The sequence below is a fragment of the Felis catus genome, chromosome A2, assembly GCF_018350175.1.
Source record: "Felis catus isolate Fca126 chromosome A2, F.catus_Fca126_mat1.0, whole genome shotgun sequence".
Lineage (NCBI taxonomy): Eukaryota > Metazoa > Chordata > Mammalia > Carnivora > Felidae > Felis > Felis catus.
Genome location: NC_058369.1, coordinates 101239656 through 101264920, shown reverse-complemented (window position 1 = coordinate 101264920; position 25265 = coordinate 101239656). Strand labels below are relative to the sequence as shown.

Genomic DNA, 25265 nt, shown 5'->3' with positions numbered 1-25265 from the left:
TGAGGGATGTCAGAATTTAAAAAAACAATCACACGATTGTCCCGAGTCCAAGAAAGTTGCAATAGCTTTGCAACAGGGAGTATGAAGTTTATTCCAAGGGTAAGCCTTTTTTATTGTGATCAAATATGCATAATATTTATCATTTTAACCATCTGTGAGTGTACAATTCGGCGGTACTAAATACATTCACAATGTTGTGTAATCATCACCACCACCCATGCCCAAAGCTTTTTCATCATCCTAACACAAACTTTGTACCTTTCAAATAATAACTCTCCTTATTTCTCCTGCACCTAGTCTCCAAGTGTAAGTTTTTAAAGAAACATATATGATCATATGAACCCATCTTCTCTAATAAACTAATGTCCTTGTTCTCAGATTCATGGGTAGGGATCACAGTGAATATTTTCCAGTGAGTCATTTTGTGTTGGGAGAGTCCAAAGAATGTCCACCAGAGCTGGGATTCTTTAAAGCTATACTGATGGGCCGCTGAGCAGACTTTCCTCTTAGGGACAATGATACACAATTCTTTATATTTTATTATATTTGATGAAGTATGACTTTCCTATTAGATTGAATCATATGAATGTCATTTTTGTAGGTTAACCATGGTTGAATATTACCAATTTCATGCGGTTTAACCTAATAGCAATCGAGAAAATGAGTTGAATTACTAAAATCTGGTACAGTTTTCATTACATTTTCACCACTTTTTTGTTATTATGGGTTTTTTTTTTCTTTTTTGAAAAGCATGAATAAGTGGAATATGGGGACTGTGGTCTTTTCTCTTATCCAACTAGATGATATTCAAAAAAGATTGCAGTTGGAGATTTCAAATAATCATGGTTTCTAACTCAGTGCATTTGGTTAATAACTGATTTATATGTAGACCTATACTGTGTGATTACACGACTGCCAATTATAATTTATGTTACCTTTACCACTCACTTAGTGACAACACTGACCCAGGTAGACTTAAATGCCTGAAATGAAATGTGAATTGGCTTGTAAAAGTATATTTTCTCATGGTTTGCATTTTATTTTAGAGATCCTCTGTCTTCATATGATGGATCTTCCACAATGGGTAGACTGTAGCTATCTGACTTTTGTGTTTTTCATCCTGTAACAAAGATATGAATTTAGTCTGCAATCAAGTGATTTTTGAAATAATTCAAGAAAAGAATCAAAAAGTCTCAAGAGGCAGTCTTGCACTGGCTCTAAAACCAGACTTCTGGGGTTCAAACAAGGCCCTATTTTGTATTAGCTCCACTATTTTGGCAAGTACTTATCCTCCCCATGCCTCAGTTTTCTCATTCATGTCCTGGGTTAATAATAGCACCTACTTCTAAAGAGTCGTTTTAAAGACTATATGATTTAATCATAGTAAGTGCCATATGTGTTGACAATAATTAAGCAGTTAAGTATTTTAACAACTCTCTCTTATTAATGTAGAACAAGTCTGGCCTAAAATGTTTTCTAAAAATAAACCACTTATAACACTTCTCTGAAATAAGAGAAATTAGGTATTAAAAATAGAGCTTGAGTTATCAAGTATTTGATAAATGTTAGTTTTCTGCCTCCTAACACCTGCTTTTCTTTCTTTCTCCCCAAAAAAGGACCTTTTTTTTGCTTTTCTCCCAAATCTTTGTATGCAGTCATCACTGTGCTGAGTTTCAGATAAGACTGTATCTTGGCTGTACTTGAACCATTCTGCATCATTTTCCTCCATTAGGAAAGTATGAGAATATTTGTCATAAGACTTAAAATATTAAAGTTGGTGCTACACATATTTGGGAAATGATAAAAAAAGAAGTTGCTAAAATGTTGTTCTCATGTTAAGATCCTAAAGTATGATTAAATTGTTCATAACTGAATTATTCAAGAAAAGGTAAATTTCTGTCCCCCCCAAAATTCAGAATTTTGAACAACATTTCATTATTTATTATCTTAGGGCAAGGAAGATGTTGACTCTGGCTAGAACTGATGCCAGGAATAAGGCATGTTGGGTTTCTTTAGCTGAGCTTCCCATACAGTGTAACCTTAGTCTGTCTATTGGGATTTCATTGTGATTTCGACTGAAAAAAAAAAAGTTTAATTGTGTCTGCATAAATTTTCAGGAGAAACTGTGTAATAGGTACTTTAAATCACTTTGTAATTTATGTACAGTTGCTCTTGGTTGAAACATAAGTAAACCAGAGGGAACCCCAAGGGAGTATTTCTAGATTTCCAGCTTCCCCAGCCCAGACCTGTTTGGTTTCCTGTTTTGGTCACCTCCAGCAGCTAGCACAGCACCTGCTTCCAAGTTGCTGCTCAGTAAATGTTTGCTGCATGGATGGTTGAGTGAATGTTATCCATTAGTTAACAATTGACAATGCAAAACTGAGCAAACTCACATGACATCCACCCCACAGTCTAGGGATAGATGTTAACTAAATGCAACATTATAATTATAATGAATACGCAGAAAAAGAAGAAAATGGTGCAATCAGTGCTGCTAGAATAGGGATTTCACCTGATCAGAGAAGCCTTCTCTGAAGCTGTGCTGCTTAAAATAAGATTTGAAGGATGAATAAGGATTAAATAGGGAAGAAGGGAGGTAAGAACATCCTAGATAGACTGAGTAGCACATGCTAAGATCCCGTGGCAGAAGGGGGCCTGGCAAGGAAGGACAAAGAACGGATCAAAGGCCAATGCTGCCAGGGTGGTGAGTGAAGAAGCAACTAGTTACAGATGGGAATGAAAAGACTGTGGGACAACACCATGCAGGGGCTCGCAAGCCTTGTAAGGAGCTTTGTTTTTCCACTAAGAGCAAAGGGAAAGGCCTTGAATGGTTTAATTCACATTAAAAATCAAAAGATTGGACTGGCAGTAATGGTGGGGGTGGAGGGGAATAAATTAAAATGTGCAGCAATGTATGTGTGTAGGGTACTAAAGACTTTTTTGTAATCTGTGCAAGAGGTGAGATTAATTTGAAGTAGACTACAGAGGCATGGTAGGGGATTAAAAATGGTAGATAGATTTGAGAGAGATTTAGAGGACATATTGAAAAGAGTTGGCAATACATTACACGTGGTAGGTAAAAGAGTGAGAGATGTCAAGAATGACTCCTTGTTTGGCTTGACTCATGGAGGGATTGTGGTGCTGTTCCCAGATAGAGAATGCTGGAAGGTGATCAGGTCTGTGAGGGGAAGAGTATGAGTTTGTCTTTGGAAATGATGGGTTTCTTTTGAAATTCCCTTTCCTGACTTCTATCACACTGCGTTTGTGAGTTCCCATTTCTTTTTCTCAGACTGCCTTCCTCAACTCCCCACAAGACATTTCTATGTTCTTCCATTCCCACCCAACTTGTATGTTGGTACTCTCCATGGTTCTGACCTAAGCTTCTGGCCTGCTTAGTCACTAAACCCACCCTGTTCAATACAGTAGTCACATGTGGCCATTGAGCCCTTGAAATATGGCTAGTCTAAATGGAGATGTGCTATAATTGTTAAATATACATAGGATTTCAAAGACATGTATTAAAAATAATAAATAAAATCATTGATAAGGTTTTTATGTTGATCACATACTGAAATGATATTTTAGATATATCGAATTAACTAAACTATGTTATTACTTTTTTTAAAAAGTTTATTCATTTATTTTGAGAGAGAGAGAGAGAGCATGTGCATGCATGTGACTGGGGGAGGGGCAGAGAGAGGGAGAGAGAGGAGAGAATCCTAAGCAGGCTCCATGCCCAGCATGGAGTCTGATGCAGGGTTTGATCTCACGAACCATGAAATCATGACCTGAGCTGAAATCAAGAGTAGGATGCTTAATTGGCTGCGCCACACAGGTGCTGCTGTTATTATTAATTTTTTAAGGTGACTACTAGAAAATTTAAAATTACATATGTGAAAAAATAAATAAAATTACATATGGGGCCCATTGTATATTTCTAGTGGATGGCTCTACTCTAGACAGTGACCCTATTGTTGCCTTATTTCTGTCCGTTTGAGCCCACAGAGCTGTTTATTGTCCCCAGAACATTTCACATCATTTTATGCCTCAAACACTTTCCTTTTCCTTAACTTTTGTTCCTCTTCTTTTATGCCAGATTAGATATGATTCCTACTTTTTTTGGGTTCAGAGAAAATATCTCCTCTACTATTTGAAACTTTTCTCATTCTTTAAGGCAGAATTAAACACTTGTGTCACAGAGTCTGTCATCCTCTGTTAATATCTTTATTATAGCTAATTCACATGCTTATATTTTCTTTTATATTCATGTGCCTCTCCAGCCAGATTGTAAGTGTCTGCAAAGTACAGGTGTGATCTGATTTATGTCTATAATTATGTAACTGGGTACTCAGTATGAGGGTGGTACTCAGTGAAAGTCTGATGAATAAGAATTGAATCTACACATATTAAATAGTGATCATATAATTAGTTATGACTTAGATGTTTTATAGATAATATCTTGAATCCTCTCAACAACTCTGCAAGGTAGATATAATTATCCTCATTTTGCATATGGAGATCTTGCAAAAGCTCAAACTGTTAGTAAATTATAGAGCCAGAATTCAACTAGACTGAATGAAAAAAGCCATGTTTTTTTTCTGTGATTCTATGCATACTGAAAAATTGATTAAAAAGTAGTGATTATATCCTAAATCATAAAATAGGGAAAAATACCCATTTCCTAAAATTGTTAGAAGATTAAGTGACATAATGTATATAAAGTGTCAGGGCAGTGCTTAGAAATGCTAGGTTTTATTAAACATTGGCTTCCTTCGATGTTGAGGGCCATAGCACAGACATCCTTAATTTCTTTTTTTTTTTTTAATTTTTTTAATGTTTATTTATTTTTGAGAGAGAGAGAGAGAAAGACAGAGTGCAGGCAGGGGAGGGACAGAAAGAGAGGGAGAGACAGAATCCAAAACAGGCTCCAGGTTCTGAGCCATCATGGTGTGGGGCTCGAGATCGTGACCTGAGCCAGAGTCAGATGCTTAACCAACTGGGCCACCCAGGTGCTCCTAGCATCCTTAATTTCTGAGAAAGACCGAAGTGTTTTACCCAGCCTCCTCAATGCCCGTACACATGCTTACACTCATATGAAAGTCATGTGAAACAGACCACCTCCAGGGCTATCCACTTTAACTCAATCTTCTTTGTATATGTCTCTGATGGTCAAAGAAAGTGAAATTGAGAAATAACAAGTAGTACTGAGGCCATTCAACCTTTCTCTGTGTATTTGTGCTTATTGGTGAAGGTTGTGGTAGAAATAATGGCAGAAAAGGAATCAAGCCTGGAGGCTTACCAGGGCTATGTTGCCTTGGTGAATTTCCAGAAAATCATTGTGAGTATTCTCAATGATTCTTCTCTTCCTGTTCTCTTACCCAGCAATGCTATGTTACAATCAGGACCACTTTCTTTACCACCTCAGGAAACTTTGTAGGAAAGGGGAAGGAGAAGTATGAAAGGGATAAACATTAATTGTAGGCCAATGCTGGTCTGCAGGCCTATGTAGAGGTGCTGAGCTCCTGAAAAGTAAATTCACGCAACTAAAATGTGAAGAATACGTTGCTACTGAGCTGTCTTGAGGAAAGGGAAAGAGATTCCTTTATAACCTTCAGATCCCTGTAACTTCCCTAAAAAAAGCAATATAGAGAAATTGCTCAGTTGCTATGGGTACTTGACCAAGGCTAAAGGAAACTCATGGGTTTCAGGGTAAGATAGTTGCTCTTCTATTGATTTTCCTGATACACACATTTCAAGTTAACAATGGAACCAATTCCTTGCCCCTAGTTAGAGGAAACCTTCTCACCAACCTGTGCTCTTATTTATTTTAGATCAAACATACAGAAAAGTGATACATAATATATAATATTATATAATTATATATATAATATAATATATAATATAATATAATAATATATACTACGAATATAATACAGTATAATATAATATAATTAAAATAATATAGCATAACATAATATTTAAAAGCCTTCTGATCCATTTTAGAACCAAACAAATATAAATGGGGCAGGGAATGAATAGAAAAAGGGAACTTAAGGCCTTATGTTATTATTATTTTAATGGTGTGTTTTACCTCTTAAACTAGTCCTTTGGGTTTAGGGACTATGTCCTAAACTTTTCTATATTTACTTCATTACTGTCCACATAGTAAATGCTTGCTATTCCTTTGCTGAGTGACGGAAGCTGCCACCCATTCACACGGATAAGGATGTATGTAGCACAAGAAGTTGTAGGGAAAAGATTCTTTGAAATGAAAATTTTGAATCTACATTAGGAAACGGAATATTCTCTAGTACTTAAATCAAACTTTGATATCAAGAAGACAGCTTCAAATCTGGGAGAGCCTTTATGTCTGATATTATACATGGAGAAATTCCATGGCCAAGAACATGTGAAAAATAAGAATGGCAATTATCTGGCTGCTCCAGAAAATTTAATATGCATAGAAAAATACGTAAAACTTTGATTTTAAGGGAAAAATGCAAGTTTATTTTTCTGCCAGATTGACTTATTACAAGAATGAACTGAAGGAAGATACCTTTAGATGCAAGCCACTTAAATGCCAAAGCATCATAAACTCTCACAATCAACTGATTTTGAGACAGGTTTTCTTTGTTATGATTTTGAGCTTGGGCTTATCTTTTGGGGGGCTGATTTGACTCTGACCATTCTTCCTGTCTCTTCTTTCCCCCCTTTACAATTGATTAAGGTCCATAGACTTCCTTAAAGTAAGGCCTCTATCATATCAATAGAAATTGCTTTAGTCACTAAAGAGTCCCCTTCAAAATCACAAGCCTCCAGGGAAAATTGAGGCTTTAACATTGGTGAAAATTCTTTTGTTTCCCTCAGTCTGGAGAAGGATTGTTTCAACTTATTGTCCCATTTTACAGTTAATTAATACAAGGTTGAAGAGAGAAATCTGTAAGTTGGATGAAATTTTAAATAGCAAGTATTCATCAATTCAAACACAACAGTATTCAGAAATCTTCCTTCCCATAAATTAGAGGTATGTGTGTACATAAAGAACTAGAAGGAAATGCCCCAGAAATTAATTGTAGCTATAGACAGATAAGTTAAAATTTTCTATGTGTGTATGCCTTTCAATATGCGGCGAATTTCCTATAATGAAGGTGTGTTATTTCTGTAAACAGAAACAAATTAAACAAAGAAATTGTAATCAATAGCCACTTCTAGTAAACAGAAGGTTTGAAGGTGGGTAGCTCAATGAGGTTTTGTTTGATCAAGTTCAATGAGGTTTTCCAGGAGCCAGGCACTTAAAAATGTTTTTCTGCATGGTCCTCTTCAATGGTTGGCATTCAGCCAAGAGATTGGCTGCCTCAAATTTACAAGATACCTATCGCATCTCCAAGTAGGAAAGAAGAGGCGGGGACAAAATCTTTTCTCTTTGCACCTAATAATGTCACCACATCTCATTGGTTGGTACTGAGCCAAAGAACCAACCAGTGGCAAAGGAACAGGAGATGGTAGATTTGCATTAAATCAATTATTATTCATCCTGTGACCCTGAGTATAAAGAACAGCTTTCCATTGACATGAACAGATCAGAGTTCCAACAGCAGGGAAGGAAAGAGGGCAGGGGATGATCATTGGGTAGGAGACAAATGTGTCTGTCAGAAGCATATAATAAAGACTTGCTGAACAACAAGTGAGGGCTGCAGTGCAACATGCATCCTGAAAACGTTTGCTTTTGCAGGCCTCTTCTTCCATTAAAAAAAAAAAAAGCTAAAAATTATACATTACAACTGAATTGGGATAAAGACAAATTTAATCCAGAATGAATTCATTGTCATATATTCATTATTTTTTTTTAAATTTGTATTCTGATTTTAAACATTAAAATGGAAACATTTTCATGGACCCTAGACATTGTGACTACTGTGTTCAGTGGTTAATTCAACCCTGAGTCTTTGTTGTCCTTCCAGCTGGATTATAAACACTTTGAGGGCAGTGACTGTGTCCTAGATTTCACTGTTGCCCTCAAAACTCCTACCACAGCACTATGCTCTAAGAGCTGTTCAACAAATACTGTTGAGTTGACCTAACATATAACTGTTTCTTCTTGTAGGGTGAACCAGGTCCCCCTGGTCCTCATGGTCCTCCAGGAGCCCCCGGTATTGGACAGCAAGGAATTAAGGTAAAGATTCTTGTCTTTTCCCCTATTTATGAGTATTAATTTTATTGTTGGGCTGGAGAAGCTATGATTTGAATCCACTCAACCTTACCCTCTAGATACAAAGAGGCTGCCTGCAGAAGGTACTTACAATCTGGGTTCTTGGACACTGCAGTGCTCCAGGCAGGGGCAGTTACCACAAGAAAAATCAATGTATTTTTTATTTGATTGGTATGAAAAATTTGTATTGTCTCCAAATAAATACCCACCTTATTGCCAATGTACATCAAGTTCTATTAATTTCATGGAATGTAAATATTAACATGCAAAATTGTTATTGGGATGTGAAGCATCTTAACACATAAACTATCATCTTCTCACACTAAAGAAGCATAGAAGGGCAGAAACCAGAAGGACCACAACACTGAACAAGTAAGTGTTGATAGAAAGGTTTTTAGGGAACTAGAAAAGTACTGGAACATCCAACACCCTGGAGTGCTCTGCATCATGTAGGATGTCACAGAGCATAAGTGCTTATTTTAAATGGCTTTTCTATGTCATTGGGACAATAAGACTTTGTTGCAGGAATAAAACAGAGAGCAGCACAAAACAGTGCACTTCTAATGAAGTCAAGTATCACCACGGATGGTATTTAAACAATAAGCATATTGAGACTCTAGAGAAAGTGGAGTTTATATTGGCAGAGTTATCGGACAAGGATTCTGAAGGAGATCAAGTGTGAAATAGAATTGAAAAGAGAGGTAAAATGGAACAGAGTGGGTAACATTCCAGGATGGTGGCAAGGGGGGCAGGGAACAGCACAAGCATTGTTTGCTTGGTCATCTCCGTAACGAAAAATGAATCGAATACAGTCTATCCTGCCAAATACTACACAATAGCTTCTGAAAGCTAAAAGTAGTGTTCACTTAAATTCAAACCATTTTTCCTCCTCCAGAATTTTTTTTATCTTTATGAATGTGAAAAGTTTGACTATTTTGCCATTATTTTTGTTGAAATCTCCAGAGTATCTTGTGGTATGTTTATTCTTTATTTAAAAACTCAAACCTTCATTTGATTATTTCTTTCTCTTAGGGGGAAAGAGGTCAGGAAGGAAGAACAGGGGCTCCAGGACCGATTGGCATTGGTGAACCAGGCCAGCCAGTAAGTATCAAGAAATTCTAGATGGAATAAAAAAGACAAATACAGTTCTTATTTGCTTTTTGTAGTTAGACTAAACGGTTAAATTAAGCCATCTTGTATCTTTGGGACAACAAAAGACAATAAATATGCAAGGACCAGATATGAGTGTTATTTTTCATACCACTTGATAGAACCACACGCATACACATGTGACATATACGACTGGCTTTCTCTTACCATAATCTCTTACAAGATTGATCAGCTTGTCCAAGAAGGAAAGAGATCTCATGTGTCAAAATTTCCTAGGATATAGGAGAACTGGATTTAGGCATAGGTCTATACTTTGTAACTGACTTTCCTGTAACCATGAAAAATCACTGAGAATAGGACCTTGTTCATAAGCTAATTTATGGGTAGGATTGATGAAGGTAGACAGGTGATATCTGTGTTATTTGCAGCTTCTAACTTATGTAGCTTTGAAGTTTACTATTTTTGCAGAAGAAAAAAAATGTTTCTATCAAGAGATCTGGAGAAGAAATGAATAAAACATGACTATTCTAGTATAGAAATTCTCTTAACTTTTCAAGTAATCATTATTCTCCCAGAAAAGAATAGTAACTAACTCACTGAGGTACAAATAAAAACAACTGTATTGGATTGGGAGAATTAGTATTGTTAAAATGTCCATACTACCCAAAACAATCTATTGACTCAATGCAATCCTTATCAAAATTCCAATGGCATTTTTCATGGAAATGGAACAATCTTAAAATTTGTATGGAACCGTAAATGATCCTAATAGCCAAAGCAATCTTGAGAAAGAAGAACTAAGGTGGAGGCATCACACTTTCTGATTTCTAAATATATTCCAAAGCTATAGTAATCAAAACAATATTGTATTGGCATAAAAACAGACACACAGACTAATGGAATGGAATAGAGAAACTAGAAATAAACTCATACATATATGGCCAATTAATTTCCAACAAAGGAGCCAAGAATATACAATGGGGAAAGGACAGTCTCTTTAATAAATGGTGTTGGGGAAATGGGACAGCCACATGCAAAAGCATGAAAGTGGACCACCATCCTCCACCATACACAAAAATTAACTCAAATGGCTTTGAGTCTTGAATGTAAGACCTAAAATCATAAAACTCTTGGAAGAAAACATAAGCAGTAAGCTCCTTGACACAGGTCTTAGCAATAATGTTTTGAATTTAATACCAACAGTAAAAGGAACAAAAGCAAAAATAAACAAGTTGGGACTATATCAAACTAAAAAGCTTCTGCACAGCAAAGGAAAACACCAACAAAATAGGCAATCTACTGAATGGGAGAAAATATTTTCAAATCATATATCTGATAATATCAAAAATATGTAAAGAACTCATACAACTCAACAATAACACAAAAATTCAATTAAAAAACAGGCAGAAGAGTCGAACAGACATTTTACCAAAGAAGACGTACAGATGGCCAACAGGTATATGAAAAGATGCTCAGCATCATTAGTTACCAGAGAAATGCAAATCAAAATCAAAATGAGATATCACCTCACACCTGCTACAACGGCTATTATCAAAAGTACAAGAAAACAGGTATTGTTGAGAATGTGGAGAAAAGGGAACCCTCATGCACTATTGGTGGAAATGTAATTTGTATAGCCAGTGTGAAAAACAGTATGGAGATTCCTCAAAAAATTAAAAATTCTATTACCATATGATCCAGCCATTCCACTTGTGGGTATTTATTCAAAGAAAATAAAGTCACTAATATATTGAAAAGACATATGCATCCCATGTTCATCGCTATTTATAATAACCAAGATAGGGAAACAAACTAAGTGTTCATTAATGGATAAATGGATAAAGAAATTGTGGTATATTTATAGAGTATACCCACATATATATGATGGATTACTATTGGATATATATATATATAATGGATTACTATTCAATCATAAAAAAGAATGAAGTCTTGCCATTTGCAACAACATGGATTGACTTTGAGGACATTATACTAATTGAAATAAGTCAGACAGAGAAGGGCAAATGCCATATGATGTGGAACTGTAAAAACAAAAAATCAAACCAGTCTTCTAGATAGAACAGGCAAAATCAACTTTCTTTTTATATTCTAGTAACAGACACATAGAAATAAAAATTTTAAATACAATAGAATTCATAGTCATTAAAAATAGAAATACTTGGGTATAAATTTAATAAAACATGTATAAGCTTTATATCCTGAAAACTTCAAAACACTAATGAAAGAAATAAAAGAATATTTAATAAATTGAGAGACATACCATATTCATCGATTGGAAGACTTGACATCATAAAGCTGTCAATCTCTTTAAATTGATATAAGGTTTAATGCAAGCCTTTTAAAAAATCCCAGTAAGATTTTTTTAAAGGTATGGACAAGATTATTTTAAAATCTGTATGGAAAGGCAAAGGAGCTAGAATAATTAAAACAATTTGCAAAAAGAAGAATAAAGTTGAAGAAAGGGTTTAAGATTTATTCACATAACTACAGCAATCAAGACTGTGCAGTTCTGACAGCATAGAAACATGATCAGTGGAATAGAATAGAGAACCCAGATACAGACCCACACACTGATTTTTTTATTTATTTAAAAAAATTTTTTTAATGTTTATTTATTTTTGAGAGAGAGACAGAGTACAAGCAGGGGAGGGGCAGAGAGAGGGAGACACAGAATCTGAAGCAGGCCCCAGGCTCTGAGCTGTCAGCAAAGAGCCCGACATGGGGCTTGAACCCTTGAACCATGAGATCATGACCTGAGCCAAAGTCGGACGCCTAACTGACTGAGCCATCTGTGCATCCCTTGAATTCATTTTTTAATAATTGTTTTACTATACTTATATTTTTAGTGTAATATTCTCTTCTTGTATTTTATATTCCTATTATTAGACCATTAAGCATTCAAAGAGACCATTTTTTGGTCTCTATTTTATAATTTTATTATTTGACATTTTTGGGAAAATTTATGTTATACAGGCTCACTTATATTCATTGCCAATTGTTTTCTTATATGTTTTGTACTCTGGCATCTGAATTCATGGTCATCAGGTCTTTACCTGTGAAAATCTTAAGTGTTCTGGGTGGAGGGTATTTGAAAGGAATTTGCATGTACACTTCTTAGGTACTCCTCGGATATCCTTGATACTAATGTCTTGACTAGGTGTTCCTGGATCACCTATGTGATGGCAGTTAAAACTACAACCCCATACACAGCACTGGAGCAGGCTTGGAATTTTTAGGCCCATTAGAGCCTAAGTGAGGGTAGACAAGATTCTTGTCTTTCATATCGCTGTGTTGACTAAATGGCTTTTTTTCTCAACCCTGCCCTTTCATTGACAATATGTAAGTAACTTTGAAGGTCCTAGCTTTCTGTGGGGATCTCAGGTCTAATACTCTCCTCATTTTCCTTTGAGTGAGCCAAAATCTTTGCTCCTGGTTCTCTGTCTTAGGTTTTCTAGACTTATTTCCACCATACGACCACACGTTTCCACCCAGAACAACCACAGCATCAGTTTCTATGCGCACTACCCTAGCGTTCAGCTCTTTTTGTTTTGGAGCCCTGTGACTTCCCTCACTTATTTATTTTTGGATTTCAGCCTTTAAAGTTTAGTTTAAAGAAAAATTGTATTACTTGCCTTTTTGTTTATAGCTAGAGAGTTTACACAATATTGCTGGAACATGAAGTTCTTGTTTGTTTGCTTTCTAAGCCACAATTATACAAATCAGAAAGACACTATGAAGTCTGCAGTTCAAGTGGGAACTGAAATCATTACAAAGATGGGGAGGATCGCAAATAATGTATGCAAATGTTGTACCAAATGTCATAATAAAAATCCAACACTGAGTTTCTGAATTATTTAGAAGTAACATAAAGACTTACCTTGGGACTGAGAAAGGTTCTGCTGAAAGTCTCTTACCTTTGTTTCTTTGTCTGGATGATTTCAAACGGTGTCAGGTTTTTGTTTGTTTGTTTGTTTGTTGTTTTCTTTTTGTACAAGGATATTGAGAACATTGTTAGTAAAAAATACCCACTAAAGTAGAACCATAAATACTTTGAAGTTAAAAATTATATAAACAGTACTGTTTGAATATTATGGGCAATTTTTATTATTATTTAGCACAGTTATTTTTAATGCTTGAAATGTATATTAAAACCACTTTTACTGATTATCTACACTAGTGAGAATATTAAGAAAAGTAATAAGATAATGGATGATCACATTTTACCTCATTAATGTCTCAAATAAAGCATTTCACTGATCAGACTGTGTTAACTGATAATAACAGTCCTTATATTTTTTTTATTAGAGGCATTCATGAGAAATCAAATAAGTATGCCATAATTATAATTGATTTTCATGGCTTTTGAAAAGGACACTGTGAGTTTTTTATAGAAGCATTTCTGTCTTTTAGAAATAATCCATGGGTTCTGTCGTAGTAAAGTATAGTTCATCTACCCGAGTACCTGCTCTTTCTCTTAACCAAGCAGTCACCTTTCATTCTGCTTTGCTGTGAAATATGAGAATACTCTGATAATACAGACTGTTCCTCTGATGGTTGGCAATAATTAAATTTTGGATCACTGTTGTTTTAAATGCCTTTAAGGAATTACTCACAAGTATTAGTTCTCTGTTCTCTGCAGCTTGGAACACATGGCTCATCAAAGCCTCCAATGTTTTCAGTCTCATCTTGGCTGGTGTACTCTAGAAATGCAGAGATAAAAGGAGGGTTGGGTGTTTATGCCATGTAGCAGCCCTCTCTCTATATTGCTTACTGTAAACCATTCACCCCGAGGCTAACTTATTCATAGTGCCCTGAAAGGACATTCTTCACCATCACAAGATTCAAATAAAATAATTTCGATAGTGATGGCAGATGTTTATTAAGTGCTCAATATGTAAGAGTTTTAAGTCTCTCTGACCTAACCCATATATTAATACTCATGGTTCGGGTAGGTACTATTGTTACCACCATCATGATGAGGACGCTGAACTTTAGAGAGGTTAAATTCTTTGTCGAAGTTCGCACTGCTAACACATAGCCGAGCTGGGACTTGACTCTCAGTCCATATGACAGTATAATTGTCAGGAAAGCCTGTAAGCTCTAGGAGACCAGGGAGCAGGTCTGTTGTTCCCAGAACTTAGCACACTGCCTGGCACTTACTAGGCATTTGGTCAGTATTTGCTGAATGAATGGAAAAAATTGAGTGAACTGGAAAAAGACTTCTTTGCATTGAATGTAAATTGTGTTATTTTCATTTGTTTTATCATTGGGCGAGAGGAATCATTTGTCAATTTTTTTTTTTTTTTTTGGTTAAAGCATATGATATTAGCTAGGCACTTACTCTTTTATTTGCAATCTAGTTTTCATGCTTATATTTATTTTTCCCCTATTTAATCACTCTAACGTTAGAGTAAGCTATCATGGATATTAGTGCTTTGATTAAGGTCTTGGACTGTTAAAAGCTAGGTTTCCCATAAGCATAGCAATTTAAATTGAATTAAATGTTAGCTTTTTTCTTTAATTAAAGTCTTTATGAACTTGGTTATGCATAAATACTGAAGAAGACTGTCTTTTAAAATATACAGTAATAGGGGAAGGCAAAAAAAAATTTGAACACAGGATACAATTAGCTTTCTTTTTTATAAATCTATAACTGTGATCAGTCACTGATTAGCATAATGCTGAATCCTAGCTCTGCTCCCAGGCTCAGTAGAAAGCACCTCTTAAATTATCCCGGATTACTGTGTATCGAGCCCGAAGATCATTCACAGTGTCTGCCGTTTGCTGGCTTTGGAGCTGCTGGCCAACTCGGTAGACTTTGTTCTGTCCTAGGCTCGCTTTCTGGCAAGCAAGCCCTCATTATTTTTCTTTTACATCCATTAAAGGAAAAGCTCCTATCTGTGCTTCTAAGGTTCTTGTTGTTAGTTCCTTTTCTACTTTTATGCCTTCTGGCCAAGAATAAAGAGAGGGAAAATTTGTAGCCTTTTAAAATTTCCACTTTAATTGAATATCTTGCTGTTGTCTTTTCTTTTTCAATCAGTTTGTTTCCTGCCGGTCCACTTCAAAGCCAGAGAGTGTGTTGTTTCTCTTTACTTACGTGAGAACTCTTCACCGTCTGACTGCCTTTCTGAGCAATAGTTACATGGACTTTTTAATTTGAATCACTGAGATAAAAAACCATGCTTCCCCTGCATGATTCTATCAAGATTCCTATTTGCACATAAACCCCCAGTGGACTCAACCAGTCCTCGAAAGAATTCAAGAATTCAAGTTTGAATCCAAATTTGTCAGGATAGAAATTAAAACACATGTAAACAGAATTCGATGTTTTAAAGCAGCTGTGCAGTGATTTCTTCACAGGGCTCCCCTGATGTTTTTAAATTACTTAATCACTCAGCAACCTTCTCCAGGCCACACAGTGGCTAGATTTTTAGACTTCCCTCAAAGGACTTATTTCCTAATCCTTATTCCGAAGCATCACTTAATTTCCATTTTCCTCTAATATGAGGACACCAGAATAGAACATCTTATGCCAATCAAATGGAATGAGTAATACAATGGGAATATTCTTCTTCACAACTCTACAATTCTGCTGATCAGTATGGAATTTACTAGGATTCTCACTAATAACATAAATAGGACTATATCATTGCATGCCCATGTGAACTAAAACATAACCATTGTCTCTCTTCCTTCTTCCTCCTATCTCTCTCCCCACTTCCCATTCTCTCTTTCTTTCTCTTTTCCTGTTCCTCATTCCCTCTTATCCAAACAGGGTCCCCGCGGTCCTGAGGGAGCACCAGGAGAGAGGGGCTTACCAGGAGAAGGATTTCCAGGGCCAAAGGTAACAACACCTCCTGTACTATGAAAAAAATGCTTTGCCTTGCAAGGTCATGATTTATAACTTTAAAAAAATGGGTCCTAGCCAATTACCAGAAGTCAAGTATTTTCCTGACCACCTTCACCCTATTAAATGAAGGAAGATGTAAGTTTTTCCTTAACATGAAACTCTGGTGAAATTTGCAATTATAAACAACTAATTGACAGACTTCTACTTCATATAATTATTGCATGTGAAATGAGAAAACTCTCTTAAAGTAATCTATAGTCATTAAAGCCGCAGTGATAAATAGCATCGTTATGCCCAGAAGTTATCAAGCGTAGCTACCATAGAACTTTATTCACAGCTTTGTTTTGTGAAACATAGATAAGAAACTAATAAACCAATTTGTAATCACATTGTCATTAGCATAATAAGAAAGGAAATATGGCAGGGAGGAGGGCACTGGAATTACCTTGTTATAATAAGGAGCAAAAACTATGAAAAACATACCTTTTACCTGGCAATTGAAAATTTAAATGCTTCTATTGCTTCCCATATATAATTCTTGGTGCTCAAGTTCCCCTGGGAACCTTGGTTCCTTGAGGAACCCTCTGGGGTTGACACACTTTTTCCATAAAGGGAAAGATAATAAATATTTGAGGCTTTGTGAGCAGTATGGTGTCTGTTGCAACTACTTAACTTATGCTGTTGTAGCATGAAAACAGTCATCAGCTCCGTATAAATGAGTGAGCGTGACTGTATTCCAGTAAAGCTGTATTTGCCAAAAAATGTAAGCAGTGAGCTGGATTTGGCCAGGGGGCTCTAATTTGCTGACCTCTGGTCGAGGCTACTTACCCACAATCTACCAAAGGCCACACAGGAAATGATTTTCCAAGACACTTTGGGCAGCATCAACAAAATTTCAGTAACTAAGAGAACATTTGGGGGTTCTTTTTCCTTCTTTCTAAAGTCTTTCCCCAAACACACATGCATACACACATGCACCGCCCAGGGAAGCACATGCTCTTTTCTTTTCTTTTTTCTTTTCTTTCCTTTCCTTTCCTTTCCTTTCCTTTCCTTTCCTTTCCTTTCCTTTCCTTTCCTTTCTTTTCTCTTTCTTTCCTTCCTTCCTTTTCTTTCTTTCTTTCTTTCTTTCTTTCTTTCTTTCTTTCTTTCTTTCTTTCTTTCTTTCTTTCTTTCTCTTCTTGTGTTTATTTATTTTTTAAAGAGAAAGAGAGAAAGAATCCCAAGCAGGCCCTGCATTGCCAGCATGAAGCCCAATGTGGGCTTGAATCCACTAACCATGAGATCATGATCTGAGCCGAAATCAAGAGTTGGATGCTTAACCAACTGAGCCACCCTGTGCCCTGCACATGCTGTTTTCTTAAGTGTCTAAGAATTTCCACTTTAGTCAGTCAGATTGCTAAGATCTCACCCTCTCAGTATAACCTCATGCTCTAGAATTGCATCTCATTCTTAGCCTTTTCCACCATGATCCATATTCTATTGTCTATGAGAAACCTGAATCTCCACTAGAGGGAAATCAATTAGTTAAAACCTAATTTACACTAAGTTGTGACTGCTGGCTTGAATTTTAAAAGAGGCCCTCATTAACTTACAGACTTTAATTTGTCACAATAAGTGGAAATAATATGTAGGATAAAAGGGACATTACTAATGCCCTGACTTAATCAGAGTATCACTCTCAGAAGGCAGATGTTAGCAACTTAGCACTACATTTCAGGAAGTTTTATAATACATACTTTCTTGATTTTTTTTTTTGGCATATAGAAAATTTCTGTTTATGTGTAGTCCAAACAACCTGGGAAATTCAAATATCCAGGGTTATTTCTCTTTACAATCTGTGGCGGTTTTTAAGATAGATAAATAAATAAATAAATAAATAAATAAATAAATAAATAAATAAATAAATAAGAGGGGCACCTGAGTGGCTTGGTTGATTAAGTGTTCAACTTTTGATTTTGGCTCAGGTCATGATCTCATGGTTCGTGGTTTTGAGCCCCACATCAGACTTTGTGCTGACAGTGTGGAGCCTGCTTGGGATTCTCTCTCTCTTTCTCTCTCTGCCCCTTCCCTGTATACATGCTCTCTGTCTCTGTCTCTCTCTCAAAATAAATAAATAAAAACATTTTAAATGAATGAATGAATAAATAAATAAATAATGAACAATTGAAATACAAGAAGCATATTGCAGGGTGTGTCTTAGTGACAGGTTCAACTGTATGTTATAATAATACACTCACAATAACCCACAGCACTGTGTTACCCTCTATCTCATCCCAGAAAGAATACATTATATTCAGTGTTATTTTAGGGTTGATTGTATATAATTATACTCTGTGGTAATGATAGGAAGAAACCATTAGTCAGAATACCTCATTCCCCAACCAGCAGGACCAAGGGGAGTTGTCTATATGTGCTACATGGGGTTACTTTGCACTGATATAGAGCTTAAGTGAATAAATTATGAATCTAGAGGGACTTGAAGGTTTATTGTTTCCTAGGTTTCTTGCAAGTGTTCTTTGATTTTACCCTTGGCTTAAACAAATTCATGAAACAAAAGCTATTTCTAATTGATTATATGGTTTATTTTTCATACAAAAGCACAGAATGTCATGATTTCATTGGTATGTCATCACGACCAGAGCTATTCACGTAGGTCACATGACTATAGAAGTCTACCCAAGAAGATTTTCTATGAATTCTCCTAAAAACTAATAGCAAAATTATGGAAAGAGCCTAAATGCCCATCAACTGATGAATGGATAAAGAAGATGTGGTTTATATATACAATGGAATACTACTTGGCAATGAGAAAGAATGAAATCTTGCCATTTGCAGCAACGCGGATGGAACTTGATGGTATTTTGCTACGTAAAATAAGTCAGTCAGAGAAAGACAGATACCATATGTTTTCACTCTTATGTGGATCTTGAGAGACTTTACAGAAGACCATGGGGGAGGGGAAAGGGAAAAATAGTTACAAACAGAGAGGGAGGGAGGCAAACCGTAACAGACTCTTAAATACAGAGAACAAACTGAGGGTTGATGGGGGGGTCAGGGGGAGGGGAAAGTGGGTGATGGGCATTGAGGAGGGCACCTGTTGGGATGAGCACTGGGTGTTGTAGGAAACCGATTCGACAATAAATTATATTAAAAAAATACACGCACACACACAAACTAAATTTTCAATGGATGTTTATAAATTATGATATAAAACATATGACAAGTAATTCAGTACAAGCAAGTGTTAGTTAATATTCTAATATGAGAGACAAATGTTCATCGTGTGATGGACCTATAGCTGCATCAGTGTTGAGGGAGTGGAGGATTGATTCAGTTTGTTGTACTATATGATTAATTAGGCCCCCCCATTTCTAGATATTTTTGATTATATTGGGAATGGAGTTCTTTTCCAAGGTTAGTGATGCTGCGTACATGTTCTGTTTGGATAGATTCCTTCCTATTTAATAGTATTAAACCTAATTATGTGTATTTTGCAAGTTACAAATCTTGGGGTCCGCTAGAATGACCCATTTGCAGTGAATAGTGAATTTGGATGCTTTGGATGCTTCAACTGTTTTTAAATCCTGATTTTTATTAGTATACTGATATTCCTCCCATATATATTTTTAGGGTGAAAAAGGCTCTGAAGGACCAATTGGCCCACAGGGATTACAAGGCCTGTCAATCAAAGGGGACAAGGTACTGCATATGGAGTATACGATAGGAAAGATGCAACAGTGTAATTATTTTTATTCATTGTTCTTTATGCATGTACATTTATGAACTGTATTCAACCTGACAACCATATCACACAGGGATCCAGGTTATTATAAATCAAGTATATGCAGGGTTTATTGTTATGTGAGATGAATTATGATTTGGAAAATCCCATCATTTATATTTACAGTAATGGCTCATTTATTTGGGTTTTGACTTCCAGTAAAACTATCTTCAGCCAACCAGCTTTGTAGACAAACATGAGCAAAACAGACCCCTTCTTAGTAAAGAAAATAGTTTTTAAAAACATATTTACTTGACCTATTACAGAAAGTGCATGTCCATCCTTAGATGCTCACTCAAAAAAATATTACTGGGGCACCTGTGTGACTTGGTCAGTTAAGCATCCGACTCTTGATTTCACCTCAGGTCATGATCTCATGGTTTGTGAGATTGAGCCCTGTGTCTGGCTTGGGATTCTTTCCCTCTCTTTCTGCCCCTCCCCCCGCTCATGTTTGCTTTCTCTCTCAAGTTAAATAAACTTTAAAAAATGGGACTAAAATAAGAGAACTCATTTAAGAAACCTAGCGTTGGTGCCCTCCTACAAGGACCAACAGGGATTCACCTATAGTTGAACAAAGTTAGGTTTTATAGACTCATTGCAGTGAGGGAGACCACATACCATGGGGAACCCATCACTACTCAGTAAGAAGATGAAAGTTTTCTTTATAGGACTTGGGCTTGTGTTAGGTGACTTGGGGAGTGTCTAAGAAAGTACAGGTTGGGTTTGGATTGGACGCTGCAGGTAATTTTAAGGTGAGGTAATTTTAAGATTGGATGTTTTAATGAGTCTTATCTAGGAGGTGGGAAAAATGGAGTCAGGTTTAGCTATAATTGGTAAAGAAATAGCCATTCATTTTAGCTCAAATAGGGGGATGTTTGATCATTTGTCTAGGAATGGGTTGTTTGGATGTTGTTTTTTTGTTTTTGTCTGTGTTCAGACATGGCTATAGACCCCTCTTGCTTTTGTCTTGGTTCATTACATAGAATGTTCATATCTGATACTGGTAGCCTGTAAAACCGTTTATGTTCAACACAACACCATGGCCTACCTGCCATTGCTTGTCTCTTTCTCACTAGTCACTTGTCTTCTTTAAAATAGCTACAGATTGTCCCCAGATTAGAAGTGGTATTGAGGCTGCTGATAGAAGCTGCTGGGGGCTGATAAGGCCCAACAGACCAGAGGGCACAGAAAGCTGTAGAGGGGGGAGAGGATATAAGAAATGCGCAAAAAACAGAATTCATATCAATTTGGAGTCATGTATGTTAATTTCTAAGCATGCCATCAGATTTTATATATTACAGTAATGACTTAGATCCATGATTATCTTGGGTCTTGTGTTTCAGTTTTGAATTACTTATTTCTTTTATTTACTGGTAACTGTCTCTTCCACATACCTGTATTTAAACAGCAGAGATACTGGTAAAAAGTGACTTATACCAATTTTAGTTGTAACACAGTTCTTGGCTTGAATCATGCAGCCCTGGTTGTAACTCTAGCTCCTAAAAATATGTAAAGATGCTCTTTCTTCCTTTGGAGCAGTGAGAACTGAGTACAACAGAACTATGGTTCTATGAGTTTAGTTTAATTTACTATTGATGATACAAATTTGTTTATAAAAAACATACTTATTTAGCCCAGGTATTGGCAAACTAGGGCTGGCTGCTTGTTCTTATAAATAAAGTGTTTTAGAACACAGGCACACCTGTTCATTTAGGTATTGGCTGGGGCTGCTTTTGCACTACCAAAGCAGCATTCATTAATTATGATAGAGACCTTATTACGGTCCTTGAGAATAAAATATTTACTATCCAACCATGTAAGGAAAAGTTTATGGACCTTGATATAGCCTAAATACAACTGACATTTGAATATCTGGGGGGCCTGCTGGCTCAGTTGATAGAGCATGCGACTCTTGATCTCAGGGGTTGTGACTTGAAGCCCTACATTGGGCATGGAGCCTGCTTTAAAAAAATAAAAATAAAAAATAAGATAAAATATGCAACACATTGTGTCTTTGCTGTTCTGGGCTGTTCTGGCATCATCATCCTTGCAGTGGATGTTTACTCTGCCTGGAATGCTTTTTTTCTATGTTTCTACTGGATTCATTTTCTCTCTCTGGTGAGGTCATCTCTGGCCACTTTATGCAAAATTGTAGCTGTCCCCCCCTTCCCTGATTTAGCTTTCTGCTTAGCACTTGTCATTCTTTAACATATTATTTATTTTATCTATCCTGTTTACTGTCTTCTGTTTTTCCCACTAAAATGTAAGCTCCATGAGAACAGAGATTTTTGGCTGCTTAGGTCACTGTTGCTTCCCCAGCGTTTGGAATAATTCCTAGCACATAATAGGCACTCACGGGTACCTGCTGAAACACACAAAGAATTAATGATAGTGTTCTTCTTGCTGATAACTCCCACTTTGCTTCCCAAATTTATTTCAGAGAAAGGAAAGGTGAGGTTCTTCAGTTCTGTTGCATTTACCTTAAATAACTTCTTAATTTTTAAAGCATATTTTTATAAGATGTGGAGGGGAAAGGTATTTAGATAATTTTAAAACATTTCTCTTCAAATTCTCTCTCAAATCCTGATTTTTTTGTACCCAATGAATATTATACATTTAAATATTTGTTATAATCCTAACAGGAAGCAGTTGTGTCATTATAACAACCATTTAGGAATTTTGTGTTCCTGTGAGAAAAATGACTGATAAATACAAACAGGTACAAATAGTCACCAATTTAGACTAAACAGTGGAACTAGCATTCACTACTTTGGCAAACTTGAACCATAAACTGTTTAAAAGAAAGAGTTTTCTAACTTTTTATGTTGAACCATTTTATGCTATAGATGGATTTCAATTCAGCATAATTCAAGATTAGCAAAGTATGAAAGAATGAGGTTTATTGTTATATTTCTCTCTTATTTTCAACACAGGGGGATTTGGGACCTGCGGGACCCCAAGGGCCAATGGGCATCCCCGGAATTGGGAGTCAAGGGGAACAGGTAATCCAAGCTTTCTCCCTTTCCTTTCAGTACGGAACATTCTGGCCAAATCCTACTGTTCGTTGAAAGCCAGTCCTGCAAACACCTCTGAGTATATTTGATAGTCAAAGCATAAGGGGATGTACATCCAAAAGTAAGTGTAGGGAAGGAAAAGATGGTTCTATGAGATTTTATTTTCTAGAACTTCCAAAGACTTAAAAAATAAAATGTGTGCTTCTTGGAGCTGTGACTTTTTTTTTTTTTAATTTTTTTTTCAACGTTTATTTATTTTTGGGACAGAGAGAGACAGAGCATGAACGGGGGAGGGGCAGAGAGAGAGGGAGACACAGAATCGGAAACAGGCTCCAGGCTCTGAGCCATCAGCCCAGAGCCCGACACGGGGCTCGAACTCACGGACCGAGAGATCGTGACCTGGCTGAAGTCGGACGCTTAACCGACTGCGCCACCCAGGTGCCCCGGAGCTGTGACTTTTAACCTTCATGTCTAATTAACAGGATAAGAGTTTCAGATTGAGTTTATATTTTTAGTTTTCCTTAGGAGCAGTGGTTTATTTACCTGTGGGTTTGTGTATTTTCCCCTTGAGGCTTTGTGAATGATTAGATCCCACTTTCTCCCAATGCCAATAGAGTAGTCTTTCCTACTCCCCAGCCATGTACCAATCTTAAAAAAAACATTAAACTTAAAACCAGCACCAGAATCAGAGGTAACCACTTAATTTAAGGGGTACTGTTCCTGAATAGAAGCAAATCACAGAGAGGGTTTATAAATAACATTTGGCCTCCCTCGGTCAGAAGAAAGGAAAGCACTCTGAGGATGTCTCTACATTCACGGCTGGAACTGCTTCCCAAATCTTCTGACCATAACTTTTGGAAAAGATGGGCAATTTTGTTAGATCTGAGTAATACAAAGATAATATAATAGTGCTATCTACCTACAGAATCTCATTTAATCAACGTGACGAACAAATCCAAATTTATGCTGAATGTCCCCCTGCATAGAAAGTAGCCAATCTGTTGATTAAGATTTATGATTAAGGTTTGAATTATTCCATTGCCTAGAGAATGAACAGTGCTTCCCTTATCTAGGACAATGGGAAAAGAGGATTAAAAAAGGATAATTCCAAATCTCATTGTTGACATTAACTCTGGGTTTATTTCTAAACATCTAGTAATTAATTAGTATTTTTGTTGTTGTTATTGTCAATCCAAGCAACAGCAAATCTGGATATAACTCCTCTTTCCATTTCCTTTCTCTTTGTAGAAATCCTAGTGTAATACATTAGGAAGGTTAAGATGCAGGAAAAGCCAAGATAAGTCTGTATATAAGTATTTAGATAATAATTAAGAGCTGGATATTTTGATTACATAAGGATTATGGTTTGACTACAGCATCAAGCAGCCTCACACTTTGTAGTTTATTTGCCAATTTCATACAGGCTTACATTCTGGTCCTGGATGTGACTGGGCAGTCGTGTTGCTTCCTGAGTCTTGTGGTCCTGGTGCTGAGTTACCACTATAGGCCTGAAAATTAGGTCCAAAAAAAAGCCAAATCTTTCCAGATGCCCTGTAAACCCTGGATCTCCCACCTGCAACTTCCTATTGCCTTTACTACTGGATCTTGGTGGATGTTGTTGTGCTTCAGGTTAAAAAACATCTCTGACTTCTTTTGTTTTCTCACCCCTTTCTCTCCTTTTCCAAGAGAAGATAACTTTTAAGGTAGACCTGTCTATTAGGAGCTGACCCCTATCGGTAGGAGATTGAATAGAATGTGTTATTTATAAACTGCTTTAAATAAGAAAAGAGTGTATTTGCTCTTTTAAGACAAATGATTTAAATCCTACTTACATTTAACCTCCATTTATACAGTTATTCATTTTTCTTCTTATCCTTAATTGAACATGTTTACCCATGGAATGATTGTTGCTAGATCTCCCTAATTCTCTTATAGAAATGAATTTTCCCACTCATGTTTTGGAGGGAATTCTTGTTTTCAGGAACACGTTTATAATATGACTCAAGTGGCCGGCAGATTTTCATTAAATGTTTGGAGGCTTGACAACTTCAACTCTGTTACAAATTGGAGTGAAATACAAATAACCACATACACATAAGTGCACATAACCCTTTGAATTTTTTGGTTCCTTGTCACATACCATGCTACTTGTAGACTATTGTAAACGATTCCTTCTAATAATAACATTTTAATTCCTTATTATAATAACCTTAGCTTTCTTAAATTGTTTACGCTGCTTCATCTTCATTAACCAGAGAAAAGGGGAATTGTGTTTATAAT

General features: G+C 36.3%; 1 protein-coding gene and 1 long non-coding RNA gene across 2 annotated transcripts in view; one reads left to right on the top strand and one right to left on the bottom strand.

The window, feature by feature from the left end:
• The window catches only part of COL28A1 (collagen type XXVIII alpha 1 chain), a 176515-nt gene that overhangs the window by 43804 nt on the left and 107446 nt on the right, over positions 1-25265 (top strand). Inside the window, exons 12-16 of the mRNA XM_006929203.5 lie at positions 8105-8173; positions 9242-9310; positions 16116-16184; positions 19821-19889; positions 22905-22973. Of these exons, the coding sequence (XP_006929265.3) occupies positions 8105-8173; positions 9242-9310; positions 16116-16184; positions 19821-19889; positions 22905-22973 (345 nt within the window). The remainder of the gene's footprint in view (positions 1-8104; positions 8174-9241; positions 9311-16115; positions 16185-19820; positions 19890-22904; positions 22974-25265) is intronic.
• LOC123383885 overlaps positions 13954-25265 on the bottom strand; it is a 146164-nt gene continuing 134852 nt past the window's right edge. Inside the window, exon 2 of the long non-coding RNA XR_006594226.1 lies at positions 13954-14040. This is a non-coding gene — a long non-coding RNA (uncharacterized LOC123383885). The remainder of the gene's footprint in view (positions 14041-25265) is intronic.